General features: G+C 39.0%; 1 protein-coding gene across 4 annotated transcripts in view; it reads left to right on the forward strand.

The window, feature by feature from the left end:
- Positions 1–17,789, forward strand: part of DOCK4 (dedicator of cytokinesis 4) — a 267,634-nt gene that overhangs the window by 103,556 nt on the left and 146,289 nt on the right. For all 4 annotated transcript variants that reach the window (XM_068933119.1, XM_068933107.1, XM_068933099.1 and 1 more), the window contains exons 7-8: positions 4,727–4,811; positions 6,377–6,528. In XM_068933119.1, the coding sequence (XP_068789220.1) occupies positions 4,727–4,811; positions 6,377–6,528 (237 nt within the window). The remainder of the gene's footprint in view (positions 1–4,726; positions 4,812–6,376; positions 6,529–17,789) is intronic.

The raw sequence follows: 17,789 nt of genomic DNA on the forward strand, positions 1-17,789 counted from the left end.
CTTCATCAAAAATCTGGTGAAATAAACGAGAATCTTTCCTTTTGATTCCAATGGGTTTTAGATTAGGTGCCTACTTCAGAGTGTATATATATTTTAAAAAAAGAAAGGAAGAAAAAATTGAGGTACCTCATATTATCATGTTATTTTTCTGAGAAAGGAACAGTGGAAGAAAAAATCAGGGAGGAAAGGAGAGCATATACTTGTTCTGTTATATGCATTATAACAGAATTATCAGGAGGAAAACATACAAACAAGAAACCCACCCCAAATTCAGTTCTAATAAAAATAAGCTACTGATTGATGCAGCTTTAGATTTAAATTTATTTGCTCTGGTCCATCAGATGCCCTTAATTTTGATTTTGGCAAGGATCTGGCACTGCCAAAAGGAGAGGTTGCCATGGTGGATTTTATGATGGGAACATCTGTCCTCTGAAACTCTAACCCGACTATCAAGCATAGGCTGGGTTTGAGCCAGTGCTTGGAAGTCAGACAAGATGCCGTAGGTTAAAAATGGTCCCAGTTTGCTTTCTTTTGTCCTCTCAGTCTTTTTAAGGGAACAGTGTCCTCAGCAACTGTTACTTAGTTCTGAAACGTAATGAGCTCCATTGCATGCTCCATTGACTCTCTGAAGTGCCTGTATACCAATGCAGGCAGTTTGGGGAATAAGCAGGAAGAATTAGAGATCTGTGTGCGGTCGCAGGGCCATGATCTCATTGCAGTGACAGAGACATGGTGGGATAGCTCACATGACTGGGATGCTGTCATGGATGGCTATGTGCTTCTTAGGAAAGATGGGCCAGGAAGGCGAGGTGGTGGAGTCGCTCTTTATGTGAGGGAGTACCTGAAATGTATGGAGTTTTGCCTCAGGATGGATGAAGAGCAAGTGGAGAGCCTATGGGTAAGGATTAAAGGCAGGCTAACATGGGTGACACTGTTGTGGGGGTCTACTACAGGCCACCTGACCAGGAGGAAGTCATCGATGAGGCCTTCTACAGACAGCTGGAAGTAGCCGCACGTCCACAGGCCCTAGTTCTCATGGGAGACTTCAACCACCCTGACATCCGCTGGGAAGACAGCACAGCTAGGCACAAACAGTCCAGGAGGTTCCTGCAGAGCACTGATGATAACTTCTTGACCCAGGTGGTGGAGACGCCAACGAGGAGAGGTGTGCTGCTAGACCTTGTTCTGACAAACAAAGAAGGTCTAGTTGGAGAGGTGAAGGTTGGGGGCAGCCTTGGCTGCAGTGACCATGAGATGGTGGAGTTCAGGATCCTACGAGGAGGGAGCAGGGCAATGAGTAGGATTGCAACGCTGGACTTCAGGAGAGCTAACTTGGGCCTCTTCAGGGACCTACTTCGGGGAACCTCATGGGGTAGGGCCCTAGAAGGAAGAGGGGTCCAAGAGACCTCGTTAAAATATTTAAGGATCACCTCCTCCAGGCTCAAGACGGGTGCATCCCTCTGAGGAAGAAGTCGAGCAAAGCGGGCAGGAGACCTGCATGGATAAGCAAGGAACTCCTGGCAACCCTCAAGCATAAGCACGAGGTGTACAGGAGGTGGAAGCAGGGACAGGCCACTTGGGAGGAACAGAGGGACGTTGTCAGAGCGTGCAGGGATGCGACAGGGAAGGCTAAGGCCCATTTGGAATGAAATCTGGCTAGGGATGTCAAGGACAACAAGAAGGGCTTCTGCAAATACATCCACAGCAAAAGGAAGACTAGGGAAAACGTGGGCCCCCTACCGAATGGGGCGGATGCCCTGGTGACGAAGGATACAGAGAAGGCAGAGTTGCTGAATGCCTCCTTTGCTTCAGTCTTCACTGCTAAGGCCAGTCCTCAGGAATTCCAGACCCTGGGGACAAGAGAGGAAGGCTGGCGAAAGGAAGACTCTCCCTTGGTCGAGGAGGATCGGGTTAGAGAGCTTTTGTGCAAACTTGACATGCAGAAATCCATGGGCCTTGACGGGATGCACCCGCGAGTGCTGAGGGAGCTGGTGGATGTTATCGCTAGGCCACTCTCCATCATCTTGGAAAGGGCCTGGAGATCAGGAGAGGTGCCTGAGGACAGGAAGAAAGCCGGTGTCACGCCAGTCTTCCAAAAGGGCAAGAAGGAGGAGCCAGGAAACTGCAGGCCTGTCAGCCTCACCTCCATCCCTGGAAAGGTGATGGAACAGCTCCTCCTGGAGGTCCTCACTAAGCATCTGGAGGACAAGAAGGTGATCAGGAGTAGTCAAAGCATGGATTGACCAAAGGGGAATCATGCTTGACCAATCGGAGAGCCTTCTCTGATGGAATGACTGGCTGGGTAGATGAGGGGAGAGCAGTGGATGTTGTCTGCCTGGACTTCAGCAAGGCTTGTGACACTGTCTCCCATCCCATCCTCCTAGGTAAGCTCAGGCAGTGTGGGTTGGATGAGCGGGCAGTGAGGTGGATGGAGAACTGGCTGGATGGCCGAGCCCAGAGGGTTGCGGTGAATGGCGCAGAGTCTAGTTGGAGGCCTGTAGCTAGCGGTGTCCCCCAGGGGTCAGTGCTGGGTCCAGTCTTGTTCAATGTATTCATCAGTGACCTGGAGGAAGGCACAGAGTGCACCCTCAGCAAGTTTGCGGATGATACTAAACTGGGGGATATTAAACACCAGAAGGCTGTGCTGCCATTCCGAGGGACCTGGACAGGCTGGAGAGCTGGGCGGAGAGGAACCTCCTGAAGTTCAACAAAGGCAAGTGCAAGGTCCTGCACCTGGGGAGGAATAATCCCATGCACCAGCACAGGCTGGGGGTTGACCTGCTGGAAAGCAGCTCTGCAGAGAAGGACCTGGGAGTGCTGGTGGACAACAAGTTAAGCATGAGGCAGCAGTGTGCCCTTGTGGCCAAGAAGGCCAATGGTCTCCTGGGGTGCATGAGGCAGAGTGTTGCCAGCAGGTGGAGGGAGGTGATCCTGCCCCTCTCCTCAGCCCTGGTGAGGCCTCACCTGGAGTCCTGTGTCCAGTTGTGGGCTCCCCAGTACAAGAGAGACGTGGCACTCCTGGAGAGAGTCCAGCGGAAGGCTACCAAGATGATTAAGACATTGGGTCATCTCTCCTATGAAGAAAGGCTGCGAGAGCTGGGCCTGTTCAGCCTGGAGAAGAGAAGATTGAGAGGGGATCTCATCAACGTGTACAAGTATCTGAAGGGGGAGTGTCAAGAGGATGAGGCCAGCCTCTTCTCCGTGGTGCCCAGCGACAGGACAAGAGGCAACGGGCAGAAACTGAACCACAGGAAGTTCCACCTAAACCTGAGGAAAAACTTCTTCACTGTGAGGGTGACAGAGCATTGGAACAGGTTGCCCAGAGAGGTAGTGGAGTCTCCTTCGCTGGAGATATTCAAAACGCGTCTGGATGTGATCCTGGGCAATATGCTCTAGGTGACCCTGCTTGAGCAGGGAGGTTGGACTAGATGGTCTCCAGAGGTCCCTTCCAACCTCAACTGTTCTGTGATTCTGTGATTCTGAGCTTGTTTCATTTGCAGGACCACTTAGAGCAAAATTAAGCTCTTCCAACAGAGAATTTACTTTTTTGAAGGAAGCTGAAAACATCTGCAGAATAATTGTGGATGCAGTTTTGGAGTGAAAATGTAGTTTGGCTGTAACTGCTTTCAGAAATAACTGCTTCAAAGAGGACAAGAAAGAGAAATTTGATCTTTGCTTCAGCTTTTGGCTTCTGTAAGTTGGAAGGTTTTTGGAATACTTCTAGACTTAGGAAACCTGTTCAGGATGTCCTGCCTGGCAGAGTCTATCAAATGTGCATGAATGCATAATGTAATATTTTGTTCACCTATTTGTGCTGGTGGCAGTTATATCTATTACACAGATGCCATGGATTCTACTCATTATACTGTTTTCCTTCAGTCAGATTCTTTATTGATTGTGTAAGTAGCAGAAATGATACCACAGCCAGTTTTACCAGGCATCACTTTTTGTTGATCATCTTCCAAGTCATTTAAATGGATCTTGGCTTTCTTCTGTGGCTATATCTTCAGTGTTCATAAACCAACCTTATAGTTGTTTCAGTTTTTAAGATCTCCTGTATAAAATACTGTTCTGAGCTTTTTAAAATAATTTTTTGGTATTCTTTACTTGAGAATTGAATTCCCATAGAGTGTATGTAGATGTGTAGCACTTCTTAGTTTTCTGGTAACTATCGGATACAGCTATTATTCAAAATTCTTGGTAGAAACTATAAAACATAGCAGGAGTGGCACAAACTGTCCAAAAAATAATCCTGATGTGGAACTCTTAAAAAATAAACAAACAAACAAACAAACAAACAAAACACTTCATGAGCTCTAAATGTATTTCATTTGCTTAATAGTATCATGTTTATCTTCTATTCAGCACATGAGTGAAAGCAATATAATTCATAATATGAGTTTATTGAAAGCTTTCAGCAGTGTGATGCATCAAGAATTTTACAGAGATAGTTTAAAAATTAGGGAAGAACTATTCTGATAGTTTTACAAAGTGAAGAAAAGGGAGGAGTCATTCATGAACAGTGAAAAAAAAAAGGAAAAAAAGCATCCAAAATGTGCTGGAGAGTACTAGTTAACATCTGTATTGTTAGATGGAATGTTTCTTTTAAATGTGAATGGAAGTAATAAGTTATATTTCTTATTTTATTGCCTTTGTATGAAGAGGCTAGTTACTTACTGTTATTCTATATGCGTTACATCTCACTATTTCTACTTTTCTTGTATAGACAACTGGGACTGGACTTGGTTCCAAGAAAAGAATATGCTATGGTGGATCCTGAAGAGATCAGCATTACAGAGCTCTATAGGCTGGTATGTGAATATAATTTCATGGCAACTTTCTTTTACTTAATTGAAAATACTTTTTTGATCAAAAACATTGACATTTGATAATGTAATGGGTGTTGCTAGGATAAAAGATTTCCTTTTAGCCATTGTATCTACCTCTGTATGAGATGATTTGATTTGATACCAAGTTTGAGTGTGCCTGCATGTGCATCCTACGTGTTATTTGTTAATAGTTCTGTTTTCTAATGTATTATTAAAATTATGAAGTGTTAGCATATTTCATTAGTACTATAACTGGCCTGTAAGTCCTGCTAGGAAAGATTAGTGGAAAAGTAATAAGATACTCCTGGTACAAGTGCTGTCACTATTAATTGTACTGGCCTGCTGATCTGTTCTACTGCATTAATGTGCATGTCAGTTAAACTGACGGAGACAGTTCTCCTTTGGATGTGAAAGTTTGTTTTGATGTAATGAAAACAGTCCTGATATGTCTTATTCTGATTTAATCTTCACTGAGCTCTAAGAAAACTCTCTATTTCATTTCTGTGGGCTTTGGCTCACATTTAAGTACTGCTGCAGTTACCATAATACAGTTCTGAGCTTTATTTGCCTAAGACTAAACCTATATTTAAACTATGCTAACTCATGTGTATTTAAATATATAATACAGAATAGAGCAAAAAAAAAAGATTGCTCTGATTTACTGTGGAGTTGAAATTATATACTTGATCATTTCTAACTACTTATTTTGATAACTTGTATTGTCAAGTCTAATAGTAGTAATTTGTTCACTCTAGAATCAGTATATCTTTGGGCAGGTCATTCTCAAAGTTCAAAGTCACATGCAATATTAAGGACTCCTCTTGATGCACTAGGTGAAATACAGTGAGGAACCATTAGTCACAAGAAGAAACACACAGAGGCAGAATAACCCAGAAAATTAGTGATGAAACTCAGAGTACACTTTCAAAAACAAATAGGAAAAAAAAACAAGAAAAAACCTCAATCTGAAGGTGAAGTAACTTAGAAAATTGCAATTTAAAATAACTTTCAGTGCAAAGTAAGAGAGATACACTACAGCTTAATATTCTATTATTAAATGATGGTTCAAGTGCTGAAGCTACAAACTGTAAAGTCAGATCAAGAAAATTTAGGACCTTCTACATAGCAGTCTGACAAAGATTATAGAATATATGCATGTTTTCTTTTCATTTAAAAATATTGCTGTTTAGTTTTTTGCAAAAACACTTTTGTGTGTTTGAATCCTAGAATATTAGATCATTAACTATTTAAATCAGTTTTAAAATACAATATTGTTACAGTACCAACATTTAAAGTGACTTGGAATTCTCAGCGTAGAAAAAGAGGGTACTCTTTTAGAGGTTACTGTTTTTTCCCAGCAGTATGACCCAGTGTAACACTGGTAAAGTCACTTGCCTGGGTTCTGCTTGTTATAAAGTAATGCTGAATTAAAAATTAGAAATTTGGTAGTAAGCAAGTAGTCCAGTATTAGGGGGGATTTTATGCTTATCTCTTCTTTTGAGATTTTTATGACTGGTTCAAACTGACTGCTTTGGTGGTATCTTTAGATGGAGCATCGTCATCGAAAGAAAGACACACCAGTACCAGCCAGTAGCCACCATCTTTTTGTTCAGATGAAGAGTCTAATGTGCTCCAATCTGGGAGAGGAACTGGAAGTAATATTCTCTCTCTTTGATAGTAAAGAAAATCGCCCAATCAGGTAACACATGATTTTTCCACAGAAATACTGATTTTTTTACATAAGTGTTATCAATGCATGCTGTGTGTTTTGATCCGAGTAGTAAATTTCACATTAAGAAACACACAGAAGGTCTTGTTAATACAGGACAACTTTTTGCTTCCTTTTGCAATTCAGTTTTTATACTTAATAGTTTGTAGTTCCATTCTTCATTTAAATAATTTATTTTTTTCCATCTTGTTTACCTATTTCAGTTTTCAGTTAGTTTTGTTTGTGTGTGGGAACATGTATACATGTATGCACACAGGTGGGTAGTAGTTCTGTGACCCAAACGTCACTTTTCGATATCTATTTTATTCTCACCTAGTCAGTGCACATTTAAAACTGTTAATTTCCAGCAACTCACGCTTTTACTTCCTCTGTAATATTTACAAAGATGAAATCTCCTAGGTACACGAGATCGAAAGGCTGCCCTCAGTCAATGAATTAAGAATCTTTTTATAATAGGAGCCTGCAGTTCACCGAGTAAGAACCTGTTCTTCAGTGAAGCAATTAATCCTCATCTCAAATTCATTTAGTTTTTTGGCCTTTTTCAGCTGGGAGCTGATCCTCTAACTATTCTTTTTGTTTGTCCTAGAGCTGAAATTCTGATCAAGCCCTCATAACCTTTTATTTTTTTAGTGTTCGGTAGTTACCTCTATTCCCAGCATGTCTCTGGCCAAGAGAGAGGACCTGGGAGTAAGCAGGAGTGGGACTGTTACGTGCTTAGTAAATATGAGCACTGGAGGAGAGTGGGGTTAGTGGAAAAGCCATGCAAGTTCCATTTGAGAAACAGGTCAAGAAGACTGAGCCAGCCATACCAGCACTAAATGCTTATGCAGTGGTGATGGGAGGCTGACTTGAAGGCCCCCACTCGGAATCTGCTGCTAATAGTCACTGTACTCTTCTCTGCTTTCCTCACTATAGAAAGAACATACTTGGGAGGCAACAAGCATCTTTCTTGTGCTTTAAGACTGGCCTTTGAAGGAATGGAAGACTTGCTTTGAAACGAAAAACACTTTAGATAAGACAGCTCACAAATGCACCAAAAGAAATATAAGCCATTACTCTGAGCCTAATAGGGTAATAAGTGTTAATCCGAATTAATACTTGTCTTTTTATATGTGGTAATAGGAATTTGGGGGCCCATGCGGAAATTGTTTTGAATTTGACAAAATATCTGTGTTCTGTGGATGGGTAAGATGACTAGCTACTACTTTACCTGAAGGCACAAAAATGTGCCTTCTTGTAGATTCTAATATAGTGTTCGTTGTTCATCTGATATAAATTAACAAAAATTGATTTTTATTGTTAATGAAATCATAAGCAAGTAGTGTTAGAATTACAGCTGCGAAGTACTAATGTTTCACTGAGAGCTACACTTTGAACATTAGTCACCAAGAAAGAGTTTACTGTTTTTTTCTGAGGATGAAATGTGCATCAAGGAACATCTTCTGTGTTTGTTCCAGTGAATGACACAACAGGTGATGGATTTAGGCGGGAGCTTCAGACCTTGACAGAAAACAATTTGGGTGTTATGGATTGCTGAAAACAAGGTTATGGCAGTAGTGGTGGTATGAAAGCAAATGGATTGGATTTCATGTTCACATGAAAGCACAAATTCTAGAGCTGTTTGTCACATGCTTGCTGTGGTCTGACCTTAGTTATTGATTCCTGACTCCAGTGTCTGTTTGCAGCTGCTTTATTATGTGTGAACTTCCTCATCCCATTACTGACAAACCTTGAAGCAGCCTGTTGTCAGGAATCCAAACTGCTTTCAGAGCAAGGGAGGAATAACAAGATGAACTTTGTGAAGGCAGTTTGCTACCATCTGTAAAACGCTTCCCTTTCTTCTCTCCAAAGAAACCCACCAAGAAATGAGGAGGAATCAGTCAACACGCTGAAAAAACTGAAACCAATAGAGTTTTCACAAGGACAAATGAAATATAAGATGTATCTGTGTAACAGAATTAACCGGAATGCAAAGGTGTCCAAGCTGGAGATTTGTGTGGTTTTTCTGGACCATGTAAACAAGTCGGAAGTCTTGCATATGTACTGTGTGCACAGTGATATGGTGTGAGATAACATTTTTCATTTCATACAGATTGACAGGATATTTCAGAGCTCTTTAGGCCCTTGCTCCAGCTGAAATAAACAGCCTCCCGCAGAAGGGAGATGTGTGAGAAGACTGTGTGTGCTCCTTAGCTGCTGCAGTTCATGCTTTGCCTTAAAGGCCCCAGCCTACTGGCAAAAATATGCCAAGTTCTGAACTGCGGCAGTTGCATACTATTCTGCTTATTTCTGATGAGAGGGTGGGTCAAAGAGCAGTGCATGGTAACTCTTTAAGGTCTGTCACGACTAGCTGTGTGATTTGTCTGTTGAATTCCTGAACGACTGTCTTGTGAGTTGTAGTCCACTAGAAAAATGCAATGAAAATAACAGATGAAACTCTTGTTAATAGCACAGATATAGTTGAGGAACTAAACATGTTAATTCACTTCCTGAAACACAAAGATTTTTGTTTAAGAATAGAAGAATATGAACATATGTAACTTGAAATGGATTTCTTCAGTTTGTTGATTATGGTATCAGACTTCTTGGATTTTTTCTTGTTTCTTTGGGTTGTGTTGCTTTTTACCTCAAATTTCAGTTCTGCAAGCGTTGTACATGTGCTTTCCTCAGGTGTGCAGTTCTGCTTGTTTTAACGAGGCTATTGGAATGCACAAAGCTAAGTAGAAACTCACAGGCATTACTCCAAAAATGTGCCTTCTTGTAGATTCTAACATAATGTTCATTGTTCATCTGATATAAATTGACAAAATGGTGATCTCTGTACCTTCTAAAACATAGTGTTCTTTTGCAGAGAATAAAAGAGTAGAAATGATATTTATAGCACTTCTTTTTGATATGTCTTTTTCTTAAAAGACTAACTCAACTTCTTTTGAGATGAACCTGCAAATGTAGGATCTCTCTCTCTATATTTATTTCATTTTTTAGAACCTCAATTTTTATACCTCAGCATTATGCAGTTGAAATAGAAGCTTTAAAAGGCTGCTGGAGGACTATAGAAGTATTATTATTATTATTATTATTATTATTATTATTATTATTATTTTATTTGATTGCATAAGTGTATGTTGCTCCACAGATCTATTTTGGTTTTATATTATCTGCTTTGTACATATAGTGTAGCTGTTAGAGTAGAAATGTAGTTTATTCAAGCTCCGTAACTAAATTGGTTTACAGCTGTAGATACTGTAGTGTGGCTGGTATCTGTTCGAGCACTGGAAGGAATGGTAAGGCTTTAAGAAGTCTCAGTGTAGCAGCTCCCTTCCTGGTGCAGCTGCAGGTTAGTGTAAGAGGGAGCAGCCCCTGGCAAGGATGCTCTTGTCCAGAGCTGTTAGCGACCTTCTGAAAGGAATAGAGCATGTTCTAGTTCACGGCTTGCCCAGCTCCTTTCAAGATACTAGTCCTGCGGAGAATAGCAGTGTAAGGGTTACCTGTGCAAACTGTATGGCAATTTGTAATATTTAATTAGTGAAACCAGCTTTTCCCTTTTGGGAAGAACACGATGACAATGACCCTAACTAATATTTTAAATTTTGCTAGTTTATTTGCTATATATTGTAAGCATAAATGATCTCTTATTATGGCATTTTTCTTAATGAGAGGGAAATACTTTTTAATGTATTAAGGCAAATCTAGCTGTATATTCTTGCACAGAAAGTTTTCATGAACTGAGTATTTAAACATTACTGATAAGACAGTATCATTTTTACTTCTGCATGAAACAATTTGGTCTTGTGATAGTCACTTTGCAAAATATGCAGCTATTGATTTTTTTTTAATCTAGTGAAGTCTAGAATAGCTTTGAAAGGATTTGATTTTTATCTTCCTTTATTTTGAAAATATCCAAGTAATTGCTATTATTGTTAATAATGTGAATGTGTCACTTCAACTTTGAAAACACAAGATGGTTGATAACATTGGGAATGTACATTTTAATAGCCAAGCTTTATATGAAAGTGCAAGAATAAGTTTGTCCTTAAGTTATAGTAAAGTTGTAGTTTTCTTCGTTTTTAGAACTGACAAGATTAATAGTATAGCCATTGAACAATGAAAGGTAATGAAAGATTTTCTCCTGCTGCAGTTAAAAATTCCCTTTGAAAAAAGCATACCATAGCAACTGAGTCAAATCAAGGTTTTAAGCAGAAAGCAGAGTGTGTTAACAGTTTTTGTATTTGACTTAGTGGGACTAGAATTGTTCTTTCTCAAAAGAAAATATAAACTCATGACACGTTGATGCCAGATTCAGAGAACTGTATGTATATACTGTAGAATGGAATTTAGATAATTGAAAATTCAAACCTTGATTCTGAATATCAACACATAGGTATGGGTTTTTTGTTTTTGTTTTTTTTCCCTCCTCCCCCTTTTTATTTCTGCTGTGGAAAAGCTCTCAGGAACTAAGTTGAGTATGTATTCTTGACAGGGTTGGATTCTAACAGAATGCAATGCCGGCCACTGCTTGTCTTTGAAGAGACAACCAGAGGAGGAATAGGGGAGTAATAATGGAAGGAATTCCCTTCATGCTTTCTACAATATCTTAGTGATGATTGCTGTAGCTAGTAAGAGACAGTCCATACACCCTGGGAGGTAGGAAATGTGGGTTTGAATATTTGAAGGCAGAGCAGGAAACTGAGCATGCATCTGTCTTTTCTTAGAGAAGGTCCAAGCAATTAATATAATTCTCTTCTCCAACACATCACCTTGTTCCTCTTAAAATGAACAAATGGACAAAAAACCTAAAATGCTCAAAGCACACTGTATATTTAAACTGAATATGTGCCCATTGTCACATATTCTGATTGTGCTTCATTGGGAAAGAATCAGTCCTGAAATAACAGGTAAGTCTATCTTTGGGGCAAGGGAAGAGATGCTTTCAGTCTCTGGGGTCTCAGTAGGTGGAGGAATTTTTCTGTAGTCATGAGTGAGATGCCAAGTTTAAGCAATATGCCAGTGCTTAGCATCTCTTTTTTGGTTAATTTTGGATGGTTTCATGTTGAGTAAAAGGACTTAAGGACTGGAATTCAGCTCCAAAGACATCTTAACCTAAGGTCTCTGTGTGAATTATGTGTCTAGGTTCCCATCACAGTCCATGGAGATCTAGTTACAGTCAGCGAAGGCTAGGAAGCGATTCAGCTGATGAAATGTCCGTGTCTACTTTACAGCATGTTGAAAAGCTCTTCAGAATCCATAGAGTGTGTTAAAGAGCTGTTCAGCATACCCTGAAGTAATTTGGAGCTGAATCCGTGCTCTCTCTCTCTTATTTTTTATGTGACTGCTTTGGATCTCATTGAAGTTTGAGGCTTCAAATTCAGAGGAGTTGGTGTTAGGCATAAATGATATAGATACTTAATATTAGATTTCTAACTTCTAGCAATCCTCAGAGGGGAATCTGTAAGGAAAAGCCCCATGAATTTGCTCTTAAAATATTTGCAAAGAATTTAGAGTAGGTGAATGAAAAATACCTGATACATGCAGAACTGGCATGTGCAAATTACTACTGTTGTTTCAGTATATGTTGAAAATCTACTATTAATAATGAAATCATTCTCTGTGTGACTTTTTCATTATGGCTGTAGTAGGCAATGTATGTGTTTAAGGGGTACTGTTCTAATTTAACAGAGAAATTAATCCTCTCATTATATGTGACCTACCAGTGCATTTTTAGAGTTATAGCTGTTAAAACAAGTAGGAGTAAAACCATAAAACCATTACAATCAATTTTCTGATTTTTGTGATATATCTTATCATTCTTTTAGTGCTTGGAATATAAATGGAAAATAGAAAAAAATTGTAATTATGTTATTCTCAAGTAAATCATTTTTCGTCTTAACAGCATGGACAAATGCTGACAGTATTCAGAACATGTACAAAGAATTAGATCATATGCCCTTCATGTGAGATGAGGGAAACTGAGGTGTAGAAATGGAATGTTTCGACTTGCCGAAAGAAAACTGATGTGAGATAGTGACAAAAATTCAGAGGATGACTGTTTTTTGATCTTCAGACTTACTAATTGCGGATTTCTCTAGACTGGTTGTAGCTAACTTAAAGTGAACAACATCTACTTTGGGCAACAGAGATCTTTCTATTGACTTCAGTAGGCAATGGATAAATGTTCTTTTGTTTGTGATTAGTGCCTTGCTATTAATAGGAATCCTGCCATTTGTTTTAATAGGTTTAGGACAGTACTTTTCTCCAGACTATTTGTTGGTGGAAATTCCTATTAAAAATAAATACTTCTAATTTTGTTGGTGTCAACAATAACATCAGTTCTACTATGTTAAGGTAGATGTGATACTAAAATGCAGATTTATTTATAGCATTATTATTGTTAATGAACAGTCATAATATTACTTTGCAGAGTGCATATATATATAATTATACTAATATTAACATGTGTCTTCACAGTTCAGAAAACTCAATTTTTTTGGACACAAACATTTATTTCATACTACATTTCTGGAAAAGCAATTATGGAAGTGAAAAAACGGTAGAATTTTGTTCTTGATAGTCAAGTATTTAAATCTGATGGCATGCTTATACATTTGCACGAGACTGCAGTTGTAAGTCATTCGTCTTCTGCTTAATTGGTACATATTCATTTCATTTGACTGTGCATACACATTATGTGTTTTCTAGCTTGCTAACTACTAGGAGTAATACTTGTTGTAACTTGAATTAACAATGAACAGCTCATGTTGTCCCTTGATGATTCCTATGAGTTTTCCCTGGTGATTTCTTATATATAGTTCCATCTGCAGCTCCCTGCGCCTTAGAATGGTCGATGTCCCCACGGTGGGTAGCTAGTGCAAACTTGTGAACGGCACTGCTTTAGTGGCACTGTATAACCGTACAGCTTGTCCTAGTTAAAGTCTTTGTTTTATATACTACTATATCTTCTAACCTTACATTTCTCTTACCCTTTTATTTCTGTTCAGGTCGCAAACCCTGTTTGTATAGTCTTTTTTTTTGTTCTGAAAAAACATAAAAGGCTATCTTGATTAAGCTTTAGTTTGTAGAACTAACGGCACTATGAGGATCCTAGTACATAGTCAGTTTTAAGTGTGCATAGTTGTAAAGTAGTCTTGTTTCTGTAGCTGGCGAACGAAGTCCATGATCGTATCTTCAGATTTTCTCTCAAGAGGCTTTCTTGTCTTCCAGTTCAGTTGGTGAGCTTTCGTTGGCTACTTGTATATTGTACGGTATCTGTGATTCAAAAGTGTATTCTCTCAAACGTACTACACCAAGATCCACTGGGAGTCCAGACAAGACATTTTTAGAACTCTGAAGGAAGACTGGAATTGTGTATGTTCAACACTGCAATGGAGCGAAATGAGCTTGTGTTCTAAATCTTTGTAGTAGTCAGTGTATAAGTCTATGTTGTAAATAGTCATTTGAGATTCGTGAAATCTTTGAGATTTTCCATTCCTAAGAAATTATTGGCAGGTTATGTGCAGTAAAGCATGAGTATGAAGATGCTTAGGTTCCCTGCATTTAGAGTGCCATAGTCTGTGGTGATGTTTCAGTTTGTTGTAGGATATTTTCTTCCCATACCAGCACAAAAACAAACTAAAAATGAACTGAGCAAACTCTTCTCCTGCAGTTAAATCACACGCAGTATACCACATGTATTTTAACAGATTACACAGTTACCACTTTGTAGTGGCAGATTTATTCAGAGAAATAAAAGAAGACATATGCTAATTTGTGCATTTTCCCTACGTGTACTCATGTCACTTACCAAGTGCAGCAGTTTGCTGCAGCAGTGATGACCTTAGTGTAGCTAGAGGGCCCATTTACACTGGAGCTCTTGAGAGCACCAATCCTTTAATTAAGAAAATTTTGATTTTTTTTTTATCAGATCCAGGAAAGATCTAGCTTATCAGTTTTTATTAGAGTTGGTTTAACAAGTAGCAAGGAACAAATAATGAATTAGCTGTTCTCCAGACAATGTGCATTATTGACTGAGACTCAGTTTAACTTTATTTCTACTCACCAGAATATTCTACTGTTACCGAAAAGATCAACAACAACAACAACAACAAAAACCTTCACTATGTTTGTGTAGTTAAATCTTTATATACACTCTTCATTAAGAAAATATACGATAAGTAGGGCAAGAGCAGAAGAAAGATAGCTCTGGGGTTTGTCCATGGAAAGATCAGGCTCAGCCTTGTCAGATACCTGTAAGGCTCTTAGCTTCTCTGTGACTCAGTTTCCATAAGTACAATGTTGCCTTCAAACTGTATAATTGACAACTATTAATTACTAGTCTTGTGTTGCTTGTGTTTAAGAGACTGTTCAAGAGAACACTGTATTTTATATATGTATGTATGTATGTATTTTAATGTAGCTGGTATGTGGGTTTTTCTTCTAGATATTAATACTTCTGTCTTATTCTTCAGATGACTGATTGCTTGAAAGTTACAGTTTGGTAGACAAACATATGAGAAATTGATTGCGGAAGCTGTTAATTTAGTAAAAATAAGGTGGCTGCAAATAGTGTTAGGTAGGCTCTTCCAAAATAATGATTAGACATTAGACCAGCAAAACCAAACACCAAAAAAAACCCAAACAGTTTTGTTGTTGTGTCTTGTGTTGGTGTCTTGGTGGGGAGAATTGTACTGCCAGCTCTTGAACTGTATGTAGATCAGAAGAGCTTAAATACTTTTGATAATTGCTGTAGAAAGCCTGAAGATACATGGCAAGGTAGCATATAATTGTTATTATCGTTATTTATTTACCAGGTGACTGCTTTCCAAAAATCAATTATCCCAGTGTCCTCTGAGAGATCTACCTTTCCAGTGTAGCTATGGCAAGACCAAATTTAAATTCATAGCACATTGTTATTCAGAAATCTTGACTGTTCTTTATAAAAATTTGAAAACACATGGCAACTGTCATCTCAGGGGTGCAGTACGAAAAAGAGGATGGAGGGTATTAAACATGCTACCTACGCTGGTTCAAACCAGCGGCTCTGGTTCTGGCATTGATCAGCGTGAATGAGAATGTTGCTCCATCACCTGCCCCAGTCCCAGTTGCTTTGCTGACCTTTACGTCTGTGTAGTGCTTGTGCCTCTGTGTGCTGTGCCCGCATATTGCTGTAGAACATAGAAATGATTTTTCTTAAATCTGCAAATGTAACATACAACTCTTGTGTAGCAGTCTTTTCTAAACCGTTTTCATAATTTTATCTTTTTTTCGACTAGCAATGTTATTAGTAGGACAATTTTAAGGCAACACTTCAGAAAGATGGACTGTGGTGAGATTTTCTGTTCGTTGATGTGTACTGTGTGTCTGTGTCAATATGATATAAGTGTCTTATCACAAATGATTGATGCCTCTGGCCCCATCTGTGTGGGGAGCAGAGATAAGTTGGCATGTTAATCCTCCTTTTCCCATCACCTTGAACAACCTTGCTTGTAATGATTGTACTGCCCTCAAATGAACACAGATTCTTAAGCAGCACAAACAGGAATAGACTGTTTATCCAGGGCCAACAAAAGCAAGCCATATTAGCATTTTCTGTTTTGTGAACTTTTGGTTATATACTTAAGCCTGTGTCATCTCTGGACCATGTCAAAGCAGAAGCAGTTTACAGTTCCTTTGTATTCTCAGTTTCATCTTATTAATGACGTTCATATACCTAATTAACCTTTTTATGCCTTTCTTATTTCAGTTCCACTATTATCTTAAATCAATTTGTATGAATATTTGCTGAAAGCTGGAATCTGCGTTTTGTTTGTCAAAATACTTCTTTGCATTCTAATTTATTTCTTTAATTTTTTTCAGGAGAAAAGATAATGAAGTTATTTTTTCTCCCTATAAAAAGTAAACACCCAATACCATCCCACCCATTATTCTATGTAAACCTGAAAGGATTTAGTGATAGGATGAAAATGCTTAAAGATTTTTTTTCACAGCATACCTCAACATTCCCAAACCTGAGATTGCTCTGTCCTATCTAAGAACCCAAACTTTTAACCATCACTTTCACCATCCCTACACAACTGACTGTTGTTCATTGTCAGCAAGCAGAACAACAGTAAGGAAGGGCTTGGATACCTTTTGAATCCAGTTGATAATACATTTCCATTTCTAAAAAGGCTCACTACTGAGAACTCAAAGTTGTCTTTCATCTTTGCAGCCTGAGAAGATGTCTGTGTGGCCTCTCTTAAGCAGGGGTCAGAGAAGCTGTTACTTTAAGCATGAAAGTTAATGAGACTACACGTGAGTTTCAATATCTAGTTTACTTAAGATCAGTGCTCCTGACATTGGCACTCTAAGTTCAGGAGACTCAAACGTTTAAACTCTTTGTTGCTTCACATTAAAGTTTAGCACTAGATAGCAAAGGAGAGGGGAAGCACATTTGTGAAAATACAGAGTGTATATTCAGTGCAAGACAGCAGGCGTTTTAAAAAAAGGACAGGGGAAGCACGCTATACGAATGTCCTTCTGCCTAATGAAGATTTGCCTTTCACCATTTTGGGGAGCAGCTCTTTAGACCTAATTGTGTGGACCTTTGGGGCAGAGGAGGAAAGCAGGGTTGTATCATACATAGCAGTTACAGGACTTAGTGGAGCTGGAAGGTGGAGAAGAATACGCAAAGTATACTTCCGTAAAGAACTAGATAACACAACTGTCTCTGTGCAGCCTTTATGCGGTAGTCACAGAATACTCAATGTAGAACGACCAAGTAGTTGATTTCAGCTTCTTCCTTGTTCTTTTCGTGGCATGATCGTCAAGGCAGGTGTACCATGTTAGAAATGTTATGCTGGACTTTTGTTGAATACCATGAGTGCATCTACTGTTCTTTTCAGACACATGATTCGTTAGTTTTATCTCTCTCAGCTACAGATAAGAGAACAAATCACCATTGGGGAATGATGGGGAAGACAGTTTAAAACTGGATTTGGAAAGCAGCTTAGATGGTGCAATATTTGAAATAAAAAGGCTAAAGTGAATGTGTGTGTGTTCTTATGTGTGTGTATGCATGTGCACACATATAGTAGGCAATATTTGCATTTTCTGCTTATGCACATGTAATTAGTGGTTATCAGATATCGAAGTGTTATGTTCTTGAATGTAATGGAAATTCAGAGGGTTCATTAATAATCAATCTTGCATACTCAGAGGGATTTACTTCCACCACTAGCTACCAAAATTAATATCAT

Source organism: Struthio camelus, chromosome 1 (genome assembly GCF_040807025.1).
Source record: "Struthio camelus isolate bStrCam1 chromosome 1, bStrCam1.hap1, whole genome shotgun sequence".
Classification (NCBI taxonomy): Eukaryota; Metazoa; Chordata; class Aves; order Struthioniformes; family Struthionidae; genus Struthio; species Struthio camelus.